This window comes from Canis lupus, chromosome 24 (assembly GCF_011100685.1).
Source record: "Canis lupus familiaris isolate Mischka breed German Shepherd chromosome 24, alternate assembly UU_Cfam_GSD_1.0, whole genome shotgun sequence".
Classification (NCBI taxonomy): Eukaryota; Metazoa; Chordata; class Mammalia; order Carnivora; family Canidae; genus Canis; species Canis lupus.
In genome coordinates this window covers 47,502,240-47,518,786 of record NC_049245.1, presented here as the reverse complement: position 1 = coordinate 47,518,786, position 16,547 = coordinate 47,502,240, and the positions used below count along the sequence as shown (strand labels likewise).

Here is a 16,547-nt window from a genome sequence, read left to right as displayed (position 1 = left end):
ACACGAGTGGCTTTATTTATCACAACAGGTAATAGCAGTAGACTTTCCTTCAATAAATACTGTTACTCAGAGACAGTCAAAAGTTTGTACCCAGGAAGCAGGTAAATCAGACTAGACCATGTGTGGAGGGGGTACCGTACGTGAAATCCTTTATTTGTTAGATTGGGGTCGCTCGGGTTCATCTGCCGCTACCTGTGAGCAGACCTCCTTACACAAGCGCTGTGTGAACAGCTTGCGGTTTTAGGTCTCGTGGAATCGTACGTGACTTTGTGTACCTGTGCCCTGTCTCCCTCTCAGAAGTGGGGTCTCGGTCGTGCACACGGGACCCGTGCCCGAGGTACGATGTTAGAGCTGATGCACAGGTGGAGATGCACGGAGGACGACACTGGGCAACAGGTCTATGACGGATGCTCTCAGGGACAAGTGTCCGGCTGCTGCCACCGAGGAACGAGGGGCAGGCCAGGAGGGCCGCGGGGGCTGCCGCGGGTGGCATGCTGTCCCCTCCCGGCACAGAGTGCCGCCGACTCCTGGCGTCCCTCCAGAGCTCCCTGCTGGCATCGGCACCACCACCTCAGTTCCTTTGGTTACGTTTTAGAAGCTTCTAGAACCTGACTTTTCCCCGCCGCCTCCCATCACAGCTCCTTGGCAGGCCGAGGTGTCGCAGATGCCGGGTGTCCCCTGAGCACCCACAGCACCGGGGAGGCCAGGATCGCCTGGAGGCCCGGGCTCGCCGTTGGCCCCGTCGCGGCCGTCTTTGCTAACGCCAGGCACGCCTTGTGGTCCTGGAGGCGGAGCGGGAAGGTGAGTGTTGACGGGAGAAGAGGACGTCGGTGGTGACTTCCATCCGTTCAGCCCGCCACCCCCAGCCCTGCTGCTTAGGGGCTGCTTCCTCCCTCTGGAAGGGCCGAGGGCAGGAGGCGGCGCGGAGGACGAGGTGGGGAGGCCGTGGAGGCCTGGCGTCTGCCCCGAGCATGGCAGCTCGAGTGAAGACAGGGTCTTTCGGGGGCGAGGGGTACGTGTGCAGAGCTGCTTGGTGAGCAGGGATGGGGGTGCTGCAGTGGAGCCCGGGGGCCCCCACCTCAGGGACGGGTCCCCTGAGCACAGGGAGGCATGGGGTCGGCTGGGGGGCGTGGGCGGGGCCTGCAGGGGAGGAGGGGGTGTGAGCGTGACCCACGCTGTCCTAGGTGACGTGTGTGCGCGGCTGGGGGGATGGACGGGGCGGGGGGGGCGCTGCTCCTGACAGCATCCCGGGTACGCGTGGGCCACCTCGGGGGGCGCTGTGTTGGCTCGTGACTGACGCTGATGCTGGACGGCTCTCCCTGCCTGGAACCCAGCCGCCCGCGCAGGGACAGACCCGCCCGAGCCTCTTGGTGTCACACGAGGTCACTGAGACGGCTCCTGACCGCCCGAGAGGCGTCGCCCGGAGAGGCACGTCGTTCCTCGGGAGACGGACACGCGTCCACCCGCAGCCGCAGCCCCGGGGACAGCTGTGTGGCCACAGAGCCGCCGCTGACGGGCACGTACCTTGGAGGCCCTGGTCCCCGGCCGGCCCGTCCAGACCCGCGCCCGCGGAGCCTTTGTCTCCTCGGTCCCCGGGGGCCCCTGTCGGGAAGCAGACGCGTGAGGGTGCGCTGGGCTGCGCGTGACGGGCGGGGCGCCCGCGTGGACAGCCTTCCCCGGGGAACACCCAGAAGGAGCAGGAGCGCCAGGACCGGGAGGGCACGGAGTTTTGAACTCTATTTTCAAAGGTGTTCAGACCCCACGTGGAGGACGGCGCCTCCAGGGCAGCGCCAAGCCGGCTGAGGGAACGGGCCCTCGCGTCTGGGCGGAGCCGGGCTCCGTGGGGGCTCCGTGGGGGCTCCGTGGGGGCTCGGCCTCGAGGCCTAGAAGCCCGCGAGCTGGCGGCTTCCGCGAGCTGCGCCCGCCGACGGGGGATGGGAGCGAAGTTTCCCTTGGAAACCTTTCTCTTAAGCTGGTTTTCAGGAACGCGATTATCTGGTCAGTAAGTTGGCGGGTCCTGGAATCCGGCCAACCGCGGCCCCACACAGAAGTGGGCGCTGGAGGCCGGTTTGGAAGAGCTCCTGGGACGGGGAGGGACGGGCTGGGGTCAGCGACAGGCGCTCCCCGGGGGCCGCCGGGCCGGGACACTCCTGCCTTCTGCGACGGCCCCGGTGCCGCCTCCTCCCCAAATGCTGCCCTGACGGCGTTCGAGGGAAACGTCCGCTGAGGTACCAGGGTGCCCGGGCACGGGGCACGGGGCGCGGCCGGCGGCCCACTCACCTCTGGGCCCCGGGTCCCCCAGCTCTCCGGTGGGGCCGCGGTATCCAGGGGGCCCTCGGGCACCGGGGTGGCCGATGGAGCCTGGGGGCCCCGGGGGGCCTGGGGGCCCCGCTGGCCCAGGCCGCCCGGCGGATCCGGGCGCCAGAGGCTTCCTCAGGTGAGCGGCCAACTGCGCGATTTGTTCTTGGGAAACAGAGATGCGAGCGTTTACTGCAGAGTAGGATGAGCCACAGCGGGCGGCCGTCGCCCCACTGGCTTCGGGGCAGGGGCCCCGGGGCTGCTACGTTTGTCCGTGGACCAGGGGGTGAGGCGCAGGCCTCGGTTGGGAGTCCGAGAGGCCAAGAGACGGCCACTCAGTCCCTCAGCGCTGCAAGGGCGCAGGGCTCGGTCCCCGCTGGCGTTTCATCGGACAGACATCTGGGGACACCCCCCTGCCCCGCCGCGCACCCGGCCTCTGTTAAATCCCGGGGGGAGGGAGCCCCGCCGGTGCAGACGGGACCACCCCGAGGCCTACAGGCTGCTGGGCCTGCCCGGGGCGCCCCTGGGTGGGAGGAGGCCGGGGTGCGGGCGGCGCGAGGACTGCGGGAGGCCCGCGGGGCGGGGGACACTCACCGCTGAGCATCCCCCCGCACAGCTCCCGGATGTGCTGCTCGCTGGCTTCTCGCCCCTGAAATTCACCCCGCGAGTCCGTCAGCAGACGGGAGCAGGCGGGCGCTCCTCGACGTGCCCTGCCCGGCCGCCACCCCGATGCCACAGAACGCTGCCCTCAAGAACGGAAAGACCTACCGGAACCCCCGGTTTCCCGGTGATGCCGGGCACGCCCTGGACGCCCGGGAAGCCCACGGGGCCGGGCGGGCCCGGGAGGCCCTCGACGCCGCTGGTGCCATTGGGACCCTGGATGCCCTTGGGGCCCAGCTCCCCTCGACTGCCAGCCTAGAGGGGACCAGGAGGCGGCGGGTCGGGCGCGAGCAGTGGGGGCAGCGCCGCCCCCGCCCCCCTCCTGCCCGCTCCCCGGCAGGCCCACCGGCGTCTCCTCTGGATTTTGTCGTGGGAATGGCCGGCAGCCGCTTACCTCTCCTTTGGGTCCGACCGGGCCACCGGGACCCTGCAAGAGAGCAGGTGTTTGACATGCTGTTGGGTGGGAGCCCCTCGCGCAGGGCGATTTGGGGAGGACGGGGACCGGCCCGAAACCACCACGGGGCTGCTTGAGGCCGTCGGGCGGCCACTGTGCCCCGGGGACGTTGTGTGTCTCGCTGGGATCGTGTTCCACCCACTCACGTCTGTGTGACTTATTTTCCCTGAGTGTTTGCGGCATCTGCTCGGTACGTTTCCTTACACACATTTACTTGGCTTCCTGTTTCCTTCTTATCACGTAATAAATAACGAGCGTCTAAGCGTCGCTGTGCCTGGGGTTCCCCGTCCCCAGCGTGTCCTCGGGACGCTTCCCAGCTGCACATCCACTGCCAGAGGCCCCCCATGGGATTAACAGGGATGGGGTCCCAGGGCCCCACCGGTCAAGGTCGTCCAGGAATTGGGCAGGATAAGCCACGCAGGCGCACACGCAGCCCCGAGGTGTCTTGGCTACAGTTGCGGCCCCGCCCACAGCCTCGGCCTCCCCGGGGCTGCCCACGCCCCTCCCCGCCCCCCCGCAAGCCAAGCCTGGCGTTCCTTCCCACCTGTGGATCAGTGAGGCCGACCTAACCCCAGTCCCACTCACCAGCTCTCCTTTGTCCCCAGGGAGGCCGTCGGAACCTGCAACGCCCTGAAACAACAGGCCTGCAGGTCAGAGAGCTGTCCCCAGGCCCCGGGAGCTGGCACGCGAGCCCCGGGCCCAGGGTGGGGCACCGGCTGACCGCACTTGGGGACAGGACACGCCGGCCTTCTTGCCCAGCAGAACCGCAGGCGCTGGGACTGCTCTAGGTCCTCCGGGAGGTGGCAGGCCCGCCCCCTCCCCCTCCCGCGATGCATTTCTGAGCTCCCACAAGCGGGCCTGAGGCCCAGGACCGCCCCGCCGCCCCTCACAAGGTCACATTCCCAGGTCAGGGGGGTCGCACCCCCGGGAGCCAACCGTGAAGTGGGGCTGGGTGTCCCCCCGGAGCAAGGGAGAGAGACGACGGGGAGCTGGGCTGCCGGCCGCGCGTGCAGGGGACCTGAGCCCCGGCGCCCACTCACCTGGTCTCCCTTAGGGCCTGCGGCTCCCCCCGGGCCCTGGCACAGAGGAGGTCAGCATGAGAGGGAGCCCGGAGCCCCCCGAAGGCAGAGCGCTCCCGCGCTCAGCCCCGCCGCCCCCCAGCGCTCCGCGCCTGCCCTGGTGGTGCTGGAATCTTCCCAAAGAACCGTGGTCTTAGGGCCCCGGAGCGCCGTCCCGCGGGCAGTGCCACGGCTGCTTCACGGCTCCTCCGCCGCGGGCGCTCCGGGTGCCACGGACTGCGCGGCCCTCGCACAAGCAGTCGTCGGGGCGGCGCCGCGGACCGTGTGGTTAGGGACGGGTCGGGGAACTGCTGGGCTCTCCCGAGAACAGTAAAATAAAAATTGCCCATTTGCTCAAATCGCGGCAGGAGTGGGAGCCTGGCCCACGGGGCGGGGGCCGAGGTGTGACCTCCCGGGGCTGGGACACGCGGGAACGCCTTCAGATTTCCCGCCTGGAAGCTAACGAAGGGCCCCCTGGCCCGGCCATAGGCCCGTGGTTTCGGTGGCCCCGCCACCCCCGGGTAGGAAGGGAGGGCTGGGTGGGCGTCCCCTGGGCCCCACCCGCAGTGATCCTAGCCGGGCTCTGTGCTGCCCTGTGTGCCCGACTGTCCCGGGACAGCAGGGGCCCCACGGGGACTCCACCGCCCGTCACAGGAGCAGCAGAAAGTTAGAAACAGCGACAGGGGGTGGGGTCTTCACACAGCGGCACCGCGTGTCCAGGTCCTTGGCAAACCCAACAGATGAGGCCGCCCCCACCCCGGCCCCACAGCCCAACCCGGCCCCCCAGGCCCCCCAGCGCCCCCCAGGCCCCCATGGAGCCTGGAGCACTGACCCCCACAGCCACTCACCCGGTCACCTGAGGCACCTCGGAGGCCCTGGGGACCCGGCAGGCCGGGGTCGCCCATGCTGCCCTTCTGGCCCTACAGACAAGGACCCAGCTAGTCAGCACCCACAAAGGACCCCAGGGGGACCCCCCCACCCCCCCGGCTCCTGGACACAGTCTGGCCCCAAACCTTACACACCTGGAAGCCGCGGACGCCAGGGGCTCCAGGAGGGCCTTGTGGGCCCAGAGCCCCCTGAGAGAGAGAAGCAGGAAGTGAGTCCACTCTGCCCCCCCAGGGGCCCCGGGGACAGAGGGGCGGGGCGGTGGGTGGCCGAGGTCAGGCTCGCCCTCCGGTCCCACGCGGCAGTCGTCCTGGGTCCAAGCCCCCCATCCACGGCCGCCTGGGCCCCGGGCCAGGGTCCTCACTACCTGCCCCCAGGCAGGGCTGCGCACACGGGACAGCTGGGCCCAACCCTCTCCGCCCCGGGGCCTTCACGGGGTCACCACAGACACGGCTGCGCGCCCCCCACAGAGGCTGGGTCATGGTGACACTCCACGCCCCCCCATGCCACGCCGCAGCCCCTCACTCACCGCCGAGCCCCTGTGGCCAGCCTCACCACGCTCCCCAGGCACGCCAACGTCCCCCTGCACGAGGACAAGGGGATAGGGGTGTCAGCAGGGTCCGTGGACTCGGGGGGCGCACGGGGCAGGGGAACACTTACCGGGATGCCAGGCTCTCCCGAGGGGCCAGCCTCCCCCAGCTCTCCAGCTCGGCCCTGCACAGACGGGAGGGCCCTGAGTGCCGCCCTCCTTCCCCCTCCCTCCCCTCCAGCCCTGGGTGCCGCCCCGCACCCCCCCCCCCGGCCCCTCCCCCTCCAGGTCCGGCCGGGCTGCCCCTCCCCCCACCAGCACAGAGAAGCCACCTACCAGTTCTCCCTTCTCGCCCTTGGACCCTGCTCGACCCGGGAGGCCCTGCGCATCACAGGCAGGCGTCAGGGCTGCGGAGCACCCCGCAGGGAGCACCCCGCAGGGAGCACCTCCCCCGGCGCAAGCCCCCACTCAGGGACCCGAGGGCCTGAGCCCCGCCCCGCGAGCACCGAAGGAAGCCCGAGCTCTCACCGGCAGCCCGTTGGGACCCTTCTCTCCTGGGGCACCGTTGCGACCGGCCTCTCCCTGCGGGAGATCGGGGGACGGGGTGCTGAGGCCCGGGAGGCCCAACTCCGCAGACCCCCCTCCCGCCTAGGCCGCCGGCGCCTCACCAACCTTCTCGCCGTCCAGTCCCGGCACGCCATCCCGGCCGTCCTTGCCTGGCATTCCCTGGGGACGCGTGACGGCGTGAGGCCTGCTGGGCCCCCTGGGTACCCCTTCCTCCCGCCCCGGCTCCCCTCCCGGCACCGCGTGCGCGCAGCCTGGGCTGCCCTGGGGCGGCCGTGGTCACACAGCTCAGCGGCCGCGCGGTGACCGGGCTGCCCTGGGCCTGCAGGTGAGGGCTGCTGGCACCCGGCGGGGGGCTGAGGCCGCTGTGACCCCGCGCCGCCCCCGGCACCCACACGACACGGTGGCCCGTGTCACAGACACGGAACAGGCTGGGGAGCTGGGCAGTGGCCTTCCCGACCCCACCGTCTGGACAAATTTGGGGACGGAGAACCCCGCGCAGGCTGGGAAGCCAGCAGGACAGCAGGCCGCTTCCCTCTCGTGCCCCCTCGGCCCCGCCTTCCCAGAGGTGGCGGGCGGAGGAGCCTATGGGGCCCGAGAGCGGGGTCCAGGCAGCCCCACGACCCCCAGGGGGCCCCACACCCGCGCCCACGGGTCCTGCCCGGCCACCCTTCTGGCTGCACGCCCCTGGAAGGCGGACGAGCTCGACTGGGGCCCCCTAGCCGTGTGCGCCACGCCGGGCCCGCGCCCAGTGGGATCGGGGGCCGACTGGGGGCCACGTGCCGGCCGGGGCGGCCCCGCGGCTGCAGGGGGACTGTCGGGGGGGCAGCCACAGAGGACGGGACCCATTGAGGGCCGCGACTCCTGCTTCGCCCGGCACCGCGGCCGTGGGTACTCACCGGCTCCCCGCCCGGCCCGGCCATCCCGGGGACTCCCTTGAGGCCGGGTCTGCCCTGAAAGACACACAGTTGGCCCCTGAGGAATGCTCCCCGCAGCCGACGCCCCCAATTCCCAGGCAGCCTAGGCGGCCCCCTCACGTCGGGGCCGGCGCCGTGCTCGGGGCTGGGGACAGCGGCGGTGGCCCACCCCGAAGCCCAGGGGAAAGCCCGGACTCCTCGTCGCGTCCTCGCCGCCTCGTGCCCCTGCGACCGCCGCGCTCCGTCCAGGGGCGGCGAGGTTGGTCCGAAGGTGACCGCGGCGAATGGCGGCTTGCGGACGGTCGCCTCAGTTGGTCATCCGGCAGCTTCTGTTCACCTGCTCACGCGAGTCCCCTTCTCTGTCAGCCCGGCCCACAGCTGCACGGCCCGGCCGAGCCCACCCCGCCCGCCGCGGCTGGAGCAGCGTCAGCAGCCGGAATTCGCACCCCGAGTTGGGCCTCGAGGGGAGCTCGTTAGAGCTGCGGGGCCACTGCCCAGCACCCCAGCAGGCCGGGCCCAGGAGAGCGCAGCCCCCCACCCCGGCACGTGCCTTCTGGGCGTCCCCACCCCCACCCCCCCACCCCCGCCCCGGAGCAGGTGTTTTGGAGGAAGGACCCAGAGGAGCAAGGTTCTCTTACTTACAAGGTCACCCTTGGGGCCGCGGAAACCCTCTGGGCCCCTCTCGCCTCTGTCACCCTGAAATGATGGGGTTGGAGGTGAGGGGGTGTGGGGATATGGGGGTTTGCGGAGGGGTGGGCAGTGGGGGGCGGTGGTGTGCCAAGGAGTGGGGATAGAGTGGGTGCAGGGGGTGGGGGGGCGGGGCTGTGTGGAGGGGTGGGGGCAGAGGGGATGGAGGGGGTAGAGGGGTGGGGGTAGAGGGGGTGCCGAGGGGTGGGGGGGCGGTGGGACGACACATAAAGTGCCAGAGATGGCGAGAGAGCTGAGCTGAGGGAGACTGGTGGGCTCAGCCCGGCTGAGGTCGGGGGGGGGGGGGGGGGGAGGCACAACTGGGGCTGCCGAGGGGGGCGGAGGGGTGCTGACCTTCCCCCCGTGTGTGGAGACCAGAATGCCCACTTCCCACTGAGAACAGGCTCCTTGGTCACTCGACCCACTGCCCCCTGGATGTGCCCTTGGACACCTGCCCAGGGAGGGGTGCCACCTGCTGGGGGTGCCCAGGGGATGGGGCCACGAGAGGACTCAGCCCGGGGAGGGGCCGCATGGGACTGGGGGAGGTGTGTGAGGAGGAGGAGGAGCACAGCCCGCACCTGCACGGCCGCCCCCCCAGATGCACACGTACCACTTTCCCGGGGGCTCCTGGGATCCCTGGCGGCCCTCGGAATCCGATGGGACCCTGAGAAGGAGAGGGGGGGTCTGGCCCGCGTCCCCCAGGGGACTGGGCTCCATCCTCGGGCAGCCCCAGCCGAACACCTGCAGCCGCCCGCCGCCCAGAGGCCCCTAACCCTCCATCCTCCCCCACGTCCGCGCCTTCTCTCGGGCTCCCCAGGACCCCTCCCCAGGACCCCTCCCCATCTGGAGGCAGCCCCCCAGGGCCGGGCTGACGGGGCATGGCTGGCGCTGGCTGACTCACCCGATCCCCTGGGGGCCCAGCCGGCCCGGGCAGACCTCGGAGTCCCCGAGGCCCCTGTGAGGAGGGAGATGGGAAGGTAGGGCCTGGGCCAGCAGCCCCCCAGGACTGCACCGCCTGGAGCCCCAGAGGGCCCTGCAGTCGTCCCAGGAACACCTGGCCTCAGGCCAGGCCCTGGAGGGGCAGCGGGAGGGGAAGCGGGAGGGGGTGCCACTCGCCCTGGAGGGGGCAGCGGGGGGCCCACCCCCCTGGGATTTGCAAGAGGCAGGACCCCGGCTGGGCTCCCCTGGCGGGTACTGGCGCACCGCCCCCCTGCAGGTCGTCCAAGGGGCTCCCCTCCCCCTCCCCCAGCCCCCCAGGCCCCCCTCACCTGCAGCCCCACAGAGCCAGGGACGCCAGCGGGCCCAGGGGGGCCAGGATCGCCCTGCAGCGGAGGTGAAGCGGCGTCAGCTGGGTGGGCGCAGCTCCCCGGCAGCTCTCCGCACCTCGCACCCCCACCCTGAGCCCGAGCAGCGGGGCCATCGCCCTCTCCTCCGTGGAGCCTCCGAGGCCAGGGGTCCCCACAGCCCGGCTTTCAGCAAAGCCCCCAGCCCTTCCAGACACCTCTGCCGGGCTGCTGTGGGGCCGCCTGGGGGGCTCATGGTGTCCCCAGCCTCACCCGGACAGCCCCCTCCTCCGCGGGCAGCGGCCCTGTGAGACCGGGCAGGTGGGGTCTGTCCAGAGACCCTGGTCCAAGTCACTTGCCCTGAGCAGCGGCAGAGGCGGCCAGCACGCCCTCACCCACCCTCGCCTGTGCAGCCCCGGCCCTGCCCCCTGCCAGCGCCGCCCGGGCCTGTCCCCCAGCACCCCCGCTGCCCGGGCAGACCCCCCCAGGCGGCCAGCCCCACTGTGGCCCACGGTCACCTTCTCTCCGTCCTTGCCGACCTCTCCTTGATCTCCTTTGTAGCCGGTGGGCCCCTGAAAGCCAGTGGGGGCGAGGAGTCACAGCCCACCCCCAGCGGCCCCAAACAGACCCCTGCAGGGAAACTGAGGACAGGGCAAGGGGGCAGGGCCGGGCCAGCGAAGGGAGCTGGGGCCTGAGTCCGGCTTCCCCTAGCCCCAGCCCTCTCCCAGTGCCTCCCAGTCCTGGTGGCCACTCCGTGTGGAGCAGAGTCGAGCAGGGACACAGGGACAGGGACGGAGCAGGGCCCCCCGCTGGGTGGGAAGTCAGCCCTTTCTTCCTGCAACAGCCGGGGCTTTCTGGACCCGTGGGTCCCCCCAACTGCCCCCAAGACCTCCAGCCCCACGTTAGACCAGGCTGTTGTGTCCCCTGGGGCGAGGAGGGCCGCCTCACCTTGAACCCCGGCATTCCTGGGGGACCGGGGGGGCCTGGTGGGCAGATGGCCGGGCACTGTCGGAAAACAGAGGGGTCAGACCCCCCAGACAACCTGGGACCTGACAGACCCGGGCTCCCAGGGCCTGGCACAGGCCGTCCCCCGAGCGGAGGGGCCTCGGGCACACCGGGGCCTCCGGGGACCCCGGGCAGGGCCTCAGGGCGGCTGCGGGTGCAGGGAGCTCCTGCACAGCCCCGGCCTCCGGCTCGGCGGCGGCTCCATGGTGGCTGCTGGCCGCACAGGGGCCTTCGTCCCGCGTCCCCGCGGCAAATTTCAGGCTGCGCTTCTCGGGACACAAATTGCTTTAGGAGCAAACAGGTGTCCTGGGGGCACAGGTGGGATGCTCCAGGCCCGGGGCGCGGTGAGACCCAAGGGATGGCGCTGGGTTTTCTAGATCATTCCACAGCTGATGGGGCACAGAGCCGGTGCCATCGACCTCTGCTCCCGATTCCGGAAGATCGCCAAGCCCTCCCCCTGGGACGCCAGCTGGCCAGGCCGCAGGACGCAGGGTGACCCAGCCTTCCCTCCTCGCCGGCCCTTCCGCGAGGCCCGGGGCCTCCCCAGACGCTGCTCCCCACGCACGCAGCTCAAAGCCGGGGGGAGCGGGAGCCGTCGGGACGCGGGACACGGCCGCACCCTGAGGAGCCCCGCGGCTTGGTCACAGCTGCGCGGCCGGTGGCGGGGTGCCCAGGCCCGTCCCTCCCTCCTGTGGGGGAGTCTCGGCGGGAGGGACGGGCCACTCTCCACATGGGTCCCCGAGCTGGGGGCCCCCTTCAAGGATGGCTGCGCGCCTACCTGAAGGTCAGTGGCGCCCTCAGGGAGGACCCCTGGGTGACCCTGGAACACAAAGATGCTGGCTTTGACCCCGCCCTCCCCGGCCCCCCGCCGAGACCCGCGCTGGCACCACCACCACCAGACACCACCTGCCCCGGCCCTGCCCGTCCCCCGTCAGCGGCCCAGCGCAGGTCTGGGAGGTGGGTGGGAGCCCAGGTGGGCGTGGGTTCTGGGGCTGGGGGCCCCGGGGACAGGCTGTCAAGCCTGCCATGCCCGGCACTTGCCCTGAGAGGCTCTGGGGCCCCCTGCCCAGGACTTACGGGGGGTCCGGGAGGTCCGGGGGGGCCGGGGAGGCCTGGCAGTCCAGAGGGTCCCTGGGGGGAATGACGAGTGAGGTGGAGCAGGGCCCGCCTCGGCCTGAGCTGAGGGGACCAGCTACTTCCAGAGGGAAGCCTCCCGGGCCTGTGCCCTCGGGGTGCTCCCACTCTGCCCTGGCCTTGTGCTCCCGTCCAAGGCACATCCCTGGTCTGTCCACATCCCTGGGGACAGTCAGGGCTCCACCAAGAAAGGGGGGTTGGGGGGGAAAGGGAGGGAAGGGAGGAGAAGCCGGGGAGGCCCTTGGTGGCTGCCCTGGGGGGCCGGACAGGCAGGGCCCTGCTCTGAGCAGGGGGAAGGTCAGGGGCAGCCACTCACCGGGGGGCCCCGGAGGCCGATTCCACCGGGGACACCACTCTCTCCTGCCTCTCCCTGGGGGAGGAAACAGAGTGAGACGCGGGGCTCTGCACCCACAGAGCTCTGAGGCCCCCACGCAGGGCTGGTCAGCCCCTCTCCAGGGACAGGAACCCAGGCCCCTCAGCTTGTCTCTGAGAGGGCTGGGCACGCGCGGGGGGACGGGGTGGGGGGCACGAGGGTGGTCAGTACTCACGGGGGGTCCGGGGAGGCCTTTGCCCTGCAAGGCCAAGCATAGGGTCAGAACTTGCAGGGCCAGGACAGGTTTGCCTGTCGCTCCCCCAGGATAGGAGGGAGGCGCCCCGGGGGGCAGCGCCTGGCACAGGAGACGCCCCCCTGGGGAGAGAGCGCACAGCCCGGAGCCAGCCCTGCAGAGGCTCCCGGGGGCCCCCACCTGGTCAGCCTGGGGGGGAAGCGATACTCACCCCCAACCCGGGAGGCCCCGGGGGTCCCAGGCTTCCCTGCGGAAGGAGAGCGGCGGTCAGGAGGGCTGGGCCCAGGCTCCCAGAGCTCTGAGTGCAAACCTGCCCCCGCCCCCCACGAGGCTGCCTTACAGACGCCTGAGGCCGGCGGCGACGTCCTTTGCCCCCAATCGGCTGAGGAAATGACTAGAGCGAGCGGCACAGGGCCGGCGCCCAGGCAGCAGGAAGGCGCACGCTAGGGACCCAGTGCTGGCACCTGGGGCCCCTCCCCTGCTGTGTCCCTTCCCCCAGGGGCTCCCCACGAAGCCTGGAGCTGGCCTGGTCCCAGGAGGACGCGCTCGAGGGCTGCTCATCCCCCAACCCGGGCTGCACGCGAGGACAACCATGACCAGAGGCCGGCGTGGGACTCCGTGGTCTGGCCGCTCGCCAGCCCGCGCCTCCCGTGGACGTGGAGCCCCACAGAACCCCACGGAACCTGGGACCTGCTCCTGAGCTGAGGGCGTGCAGTGCGGGGAGGGGGCGGGGGGCACTGACCTGTTCCCCAGGTGCGCCCTTGGGTCCGGGAGGTCCGTCCTGCCCCGTCAGGCCCTGGGGAGAGAGGACAGAGCCTTGGGGTGGCCCCTTCCGCTCCGGCCGGCCGCGCACCGGGCGCCCCTCCCAGAGCCCTGCTCGGCCCTCACGAAGCCCGGGGGCCTGGCGCCGGCCTGGGGCCCTGGCAAGCAGGGGCAGCGGTTTCAGCTCCGTCGGGGAGGGGGAGGGGGCATGGTCGGGGCTGAAGGCCAGCGGCCCCCTGCCGGGGACATCCGCTGCCTCTCTTGGGACGCAGCAGGCACAGCTGGAGAACAGCAATTAAGGTAGACTTGGGGATTAAACCCTTTCCTCCAGGTGGGGGGGGCACTCACGTCCACACCGGGCAGTCCCGGCAGCCCGGCCTCTCCTGGCTTCCCTGGCTTCCCTGGGGCCCCTGTTGGTCCCTGGGGGAAGGGGGTGGGGGGAGCAGAGGCGTGAGCGCAGGCGCAGCCCAGAGCCCTGGCCTCCCCAGTAGAGAAGTGTCTCCCAGCCGGGGCACCGCCAGGCAGCTAGGCAGCTGAGGAGCAGCCCCTGTGCACCAGAGGCCCTGCCCGCCTTCCTGCAGCCCCCCAGCTCGGGCGCCTCGGCCCCCCTTGCTGGCCCCAGCAGGCTGCCCCTCCAGCTGCCCCCTCCTGCTCCATCACACCTGGGGGACATTCACCTGGATGCTTCGTTCACCTGCTGCTCTGGCCCCCCAAGTGTCGGGCAGTGTGCTCCTCTGTGGGCCCCCCACCCCCAGGGTGCCCCAGGACCCTGAGTTCCCGAGCCTGAACAGCTGCATGAAAGCTCACTGGGGGACCCCTAACCCGCTATAGTGACCTGGCCTGCCTGGCACAGAGAAAGCTCGCAAGCCAGCCCCTACCCAGAGACACACAGAATCCCACACACTCCCTCCCGCCCGCTTCCTGGCCAGGCCCCTGCTCTGAGCCCTCTGAGGCCTCCAGCCCGGCGCGGTGAGAAGGGGTGTCAATGACCCCTCTGTTCTAGGGCCACCCCTCCCCTCACTGGGGCTGGACACTCACCGGGGACCCGGGCAGACCGGGAGGCCCAGCTTCTCCCTGCAGAGGGGAAGACACCCACATGTAGCAGCGTCTCCTGAAAGGTGGGGCTTAGGGGGGTGCAGCTGGCCCCAGAGGCCCCAGCGGATGACATGCAGGCACCCCAAGTCATCCACATTTGGGGGTGCCTCCCCTCTGGGGTCAGACACAGAGGTGGGAGCTGGGGACAGGGGGAGCTGGACAGCCGGGGCTCAGCCCCTACAGGGCCCACCCTTGAGGACCATTTGAGGGCAGAGGGACAGAGCCTCCAGGAGAAAGGGACTGTCCTGCAGCAGCCCCCACTCAGCCTAAGAATCTTCAGAGGGTGGGCTGTGGGCACTGAGAGGCCGCCTGCCTCTCAGGCAGCCCCCCAGTCTCACCGAGGCCCAAGGAGGCACCCCAATCCCCCATGACCACTAAGCCTGACACCCTTTAACTGAGTCTTCCAGGGCAGGTTTTTAAGAGGGAGCCCCCCCGCCCGAAGGAATGACTCAACTTGACTCCGGTCAGCTTGGGAGTCCTGGGGGACCAGGGGCCAGGCCTGGTTGGGAGGAGCATGGGAGCCAGCCCTGGGCCACGCTGCCCTCCCCTACCCCACTCCCATGGGGCTGTCGCTGAGCACCCTGTGGGTCGGGGTCGGCCAGGCCTGGGGTGGACAGGAGACCCCGGGCCATCCAGGCCCTCGGAGACTCAGAGAGAGGCTGAGGGACCGGTCAAGGGGGCTCCTGCGGCACATTATGGGTGAGGAGAGGCCTGGAGCACCTTTCATGCTGGTGGCTGCATTGGGGGTTCACCCCAGACGGTCCTGGGGGAGGCAGGCTGCAGGACGGGGCCGCCCTTGACCTGGGATGCCCTTGGAGGGCACCGTGTCTGGGGCAGAGCCAGCTCCCAAGTCCCCTCCACCGCCTGGGCCCTCACACCTCAGTACCCAATTCTAGCCCAGAGACCACCGAGCGGCGCCCCTCCCCGTCTGTGGACACAGTCCCTGTGGGGTGAACCCTGAGCGGGCGCAAGGGCCGTCTGTGTCCCATTTCGCAGCCCTGGCCAGTGGGGCTTGGTTTTGAGTCCATCAGGCCTGGGGGCTCGGGGAGGCTGGGCCGGGCCAGAACCACATCGAACCCTCCCCGGCCCTTCCCACCCCTGAACTCACATCAATGCCATCCTTGCCCGGCTTCCCAGGTGGCCCTTGGGGACCGGGGGGGCCTTGAGGTCCCACTTTCTGAAACGGAGAAATGTCATTAGGCATTTGTGCCCTCCCCCCTCCGGTGGGGCCGGTCCCCCGGGCTGGCCTCGGGTCAGCCCGGCAGCGTCCCCTCTTCCTGGGTCCCGAGCCCCCGCCCCACGCCTGCCTCGGAGGCCCCCCCAAGGCCTCGGGCTGGCGGTATCTGCAGTCAGTCTTTGGCCAGGAGGGGCTGCGCCACGGGGAGCCTAAGGAACAAAGGCGACATTGTGCCTCTGGTGGCGGCGGACCCTGGGCCGGGCGAGGACAGGGCAGCGTCCCGGGCTCGGCGAGCTGTCCCGGCGTCCGGCGTCCGCGGGGACCCGGTGGGGCGCCCAGACTCGGCCGCGGGCTCCAGGGCGCGCCGGGTCCCCACGCGTCCCGGGCTCCAGGCTCACTCGCGGGCGGGTCGGGGGGAGGGTCCCCCGGCGGCTGCTCGACGCCGGCGCCCAGCCCCGCGCTCCCGCCCCGCCGCTGCCCGCCGCGGCCCGCTCACCTGCGCCCCGGTCCCGGTCAGGGTGGCGGCCAGGAGCCGCGCGAGCAGGAGCAGGGCCAGCGTGGGGGCCCCGGCCATGGCTGCGCCCGCGCTCTCAGCGGCTCTGCGCGCCTCTGGGCGGCGGGGCTGGGGCGCCGGGGCTCGGGCGGGCGGGCGGGGCGGCGGGCGGCGCGGGCCCCCGGCCAGGTCCCGCCCCGCGCGCACAAGCCCCCCATTCAGCCGGGCCCACCTGGGGCTTCCGCCCGCCCCCGCCCCGCGCCGCGCCGGCGAAGAAAGGAGCCCAGTGGCAGCCTCTGGCCAGCCTCGGAGTTAAAATTATCCCGAGACGGATGAGCTGCACACACGGACCTTTGAGCAGGAAAGAAAGACCCTCTTTTCTCTCCTGTTCCTCGACAGGGTGTGGATGGCCCCGAGGGGCCCCGCTGGAGGAGGGGCGGCCGGAGCCTCGACCCAGGGGGACCTCCCGGGCTGCCCGAGGCCAGGAAGCCCCAGGACGGGGCCCCTACAGCTGGTCCCTGCTCCGAAGTCTAGGGCCGAGCCTCCCATCCCTGGGGGCCTGTCTCCAAACTGTCACTCTCCGGATGGTCGGTCCATCACGTCCTCCGTCCCCGGCAAGGGCCACACTCTTCTCCGGCTCTGCCCCCCCACCCCCCCACCCCCGAGCGCGACGAAGTGGTGGCCCTGGCAGAGGAGGGAAGCATCACCAGGGCCGTGGGGCCGAGCAAAGGCGCTGAGGGACGGGCCCCCTAAGGCTGCTGTCGGCCGGTCCCGCTTTTCACAAGCCTCGGGCAGCCCGGGGGCCCTGGATTCGGGCAAACTCTGCTTCACCCTGGGAGGGCATAGGAACGGCAGGGCGGCCCCCACGGGGTCTCTCCGACCCGGGTCACCCACAGGCCCACTGAGTTCGCAGGCTCTCGGCCCACAGCCGGGTGGGAACCCTGACTTCCCCGGGACAAGCTGCTCTCGGGTTTACAGCT

The 16,547-nt window shown here is 71.1% G+C and overlaps 1 protein-coding gene across 1 annotated transcript; it reads right to left on the bottom strand.

The window, feature by feature from the left end:
• On the bottom strand, positions 1-15,661 carry COL9A3 (collagen type IX alpha 3 chain). The gene is given in 32 exon segments (NM_001197171.1): positions 1-782; positions 1,525-1,602; positions 2,281-2,463; positions 2,893-2,947; positions 3,067-3,213; positions 3,353-3,385; positions 3,998-4,042; positions 4,453-4,488; positions 5,319-5,390; positions 5,493-5,546; positions 5,885-5,938; positions 6,016-6,069; positions 6,221-6,265; positions 6,413-6,466; positions 6,557-6,610; positions 7,348-7,401; positions 8,008-8,061; positions 8,663-8,716; positions 8,954-9,007; positions 9,321-9,374; positions 9,854-9,907; positions 10,284-10,340; positions 11,119-11,160; positions 11,418-11,471; positions 11,791-11,844; positions 12,023-12,046; positions 12,252-12,287; positions 12,783-12,836; positions 13,151-13,222; positions 13,841-13,876; positions 15,006-15,074; positions 15,571-15,661. Coding segments are annotated over 32 exon segments (2,055 nt in total). The 5' UTR covers positions 15,649-15,661; the 3' UTR covers positions 1-591.
• Positions 15,662-16,547: the final 886 nt, after the last annotated feature.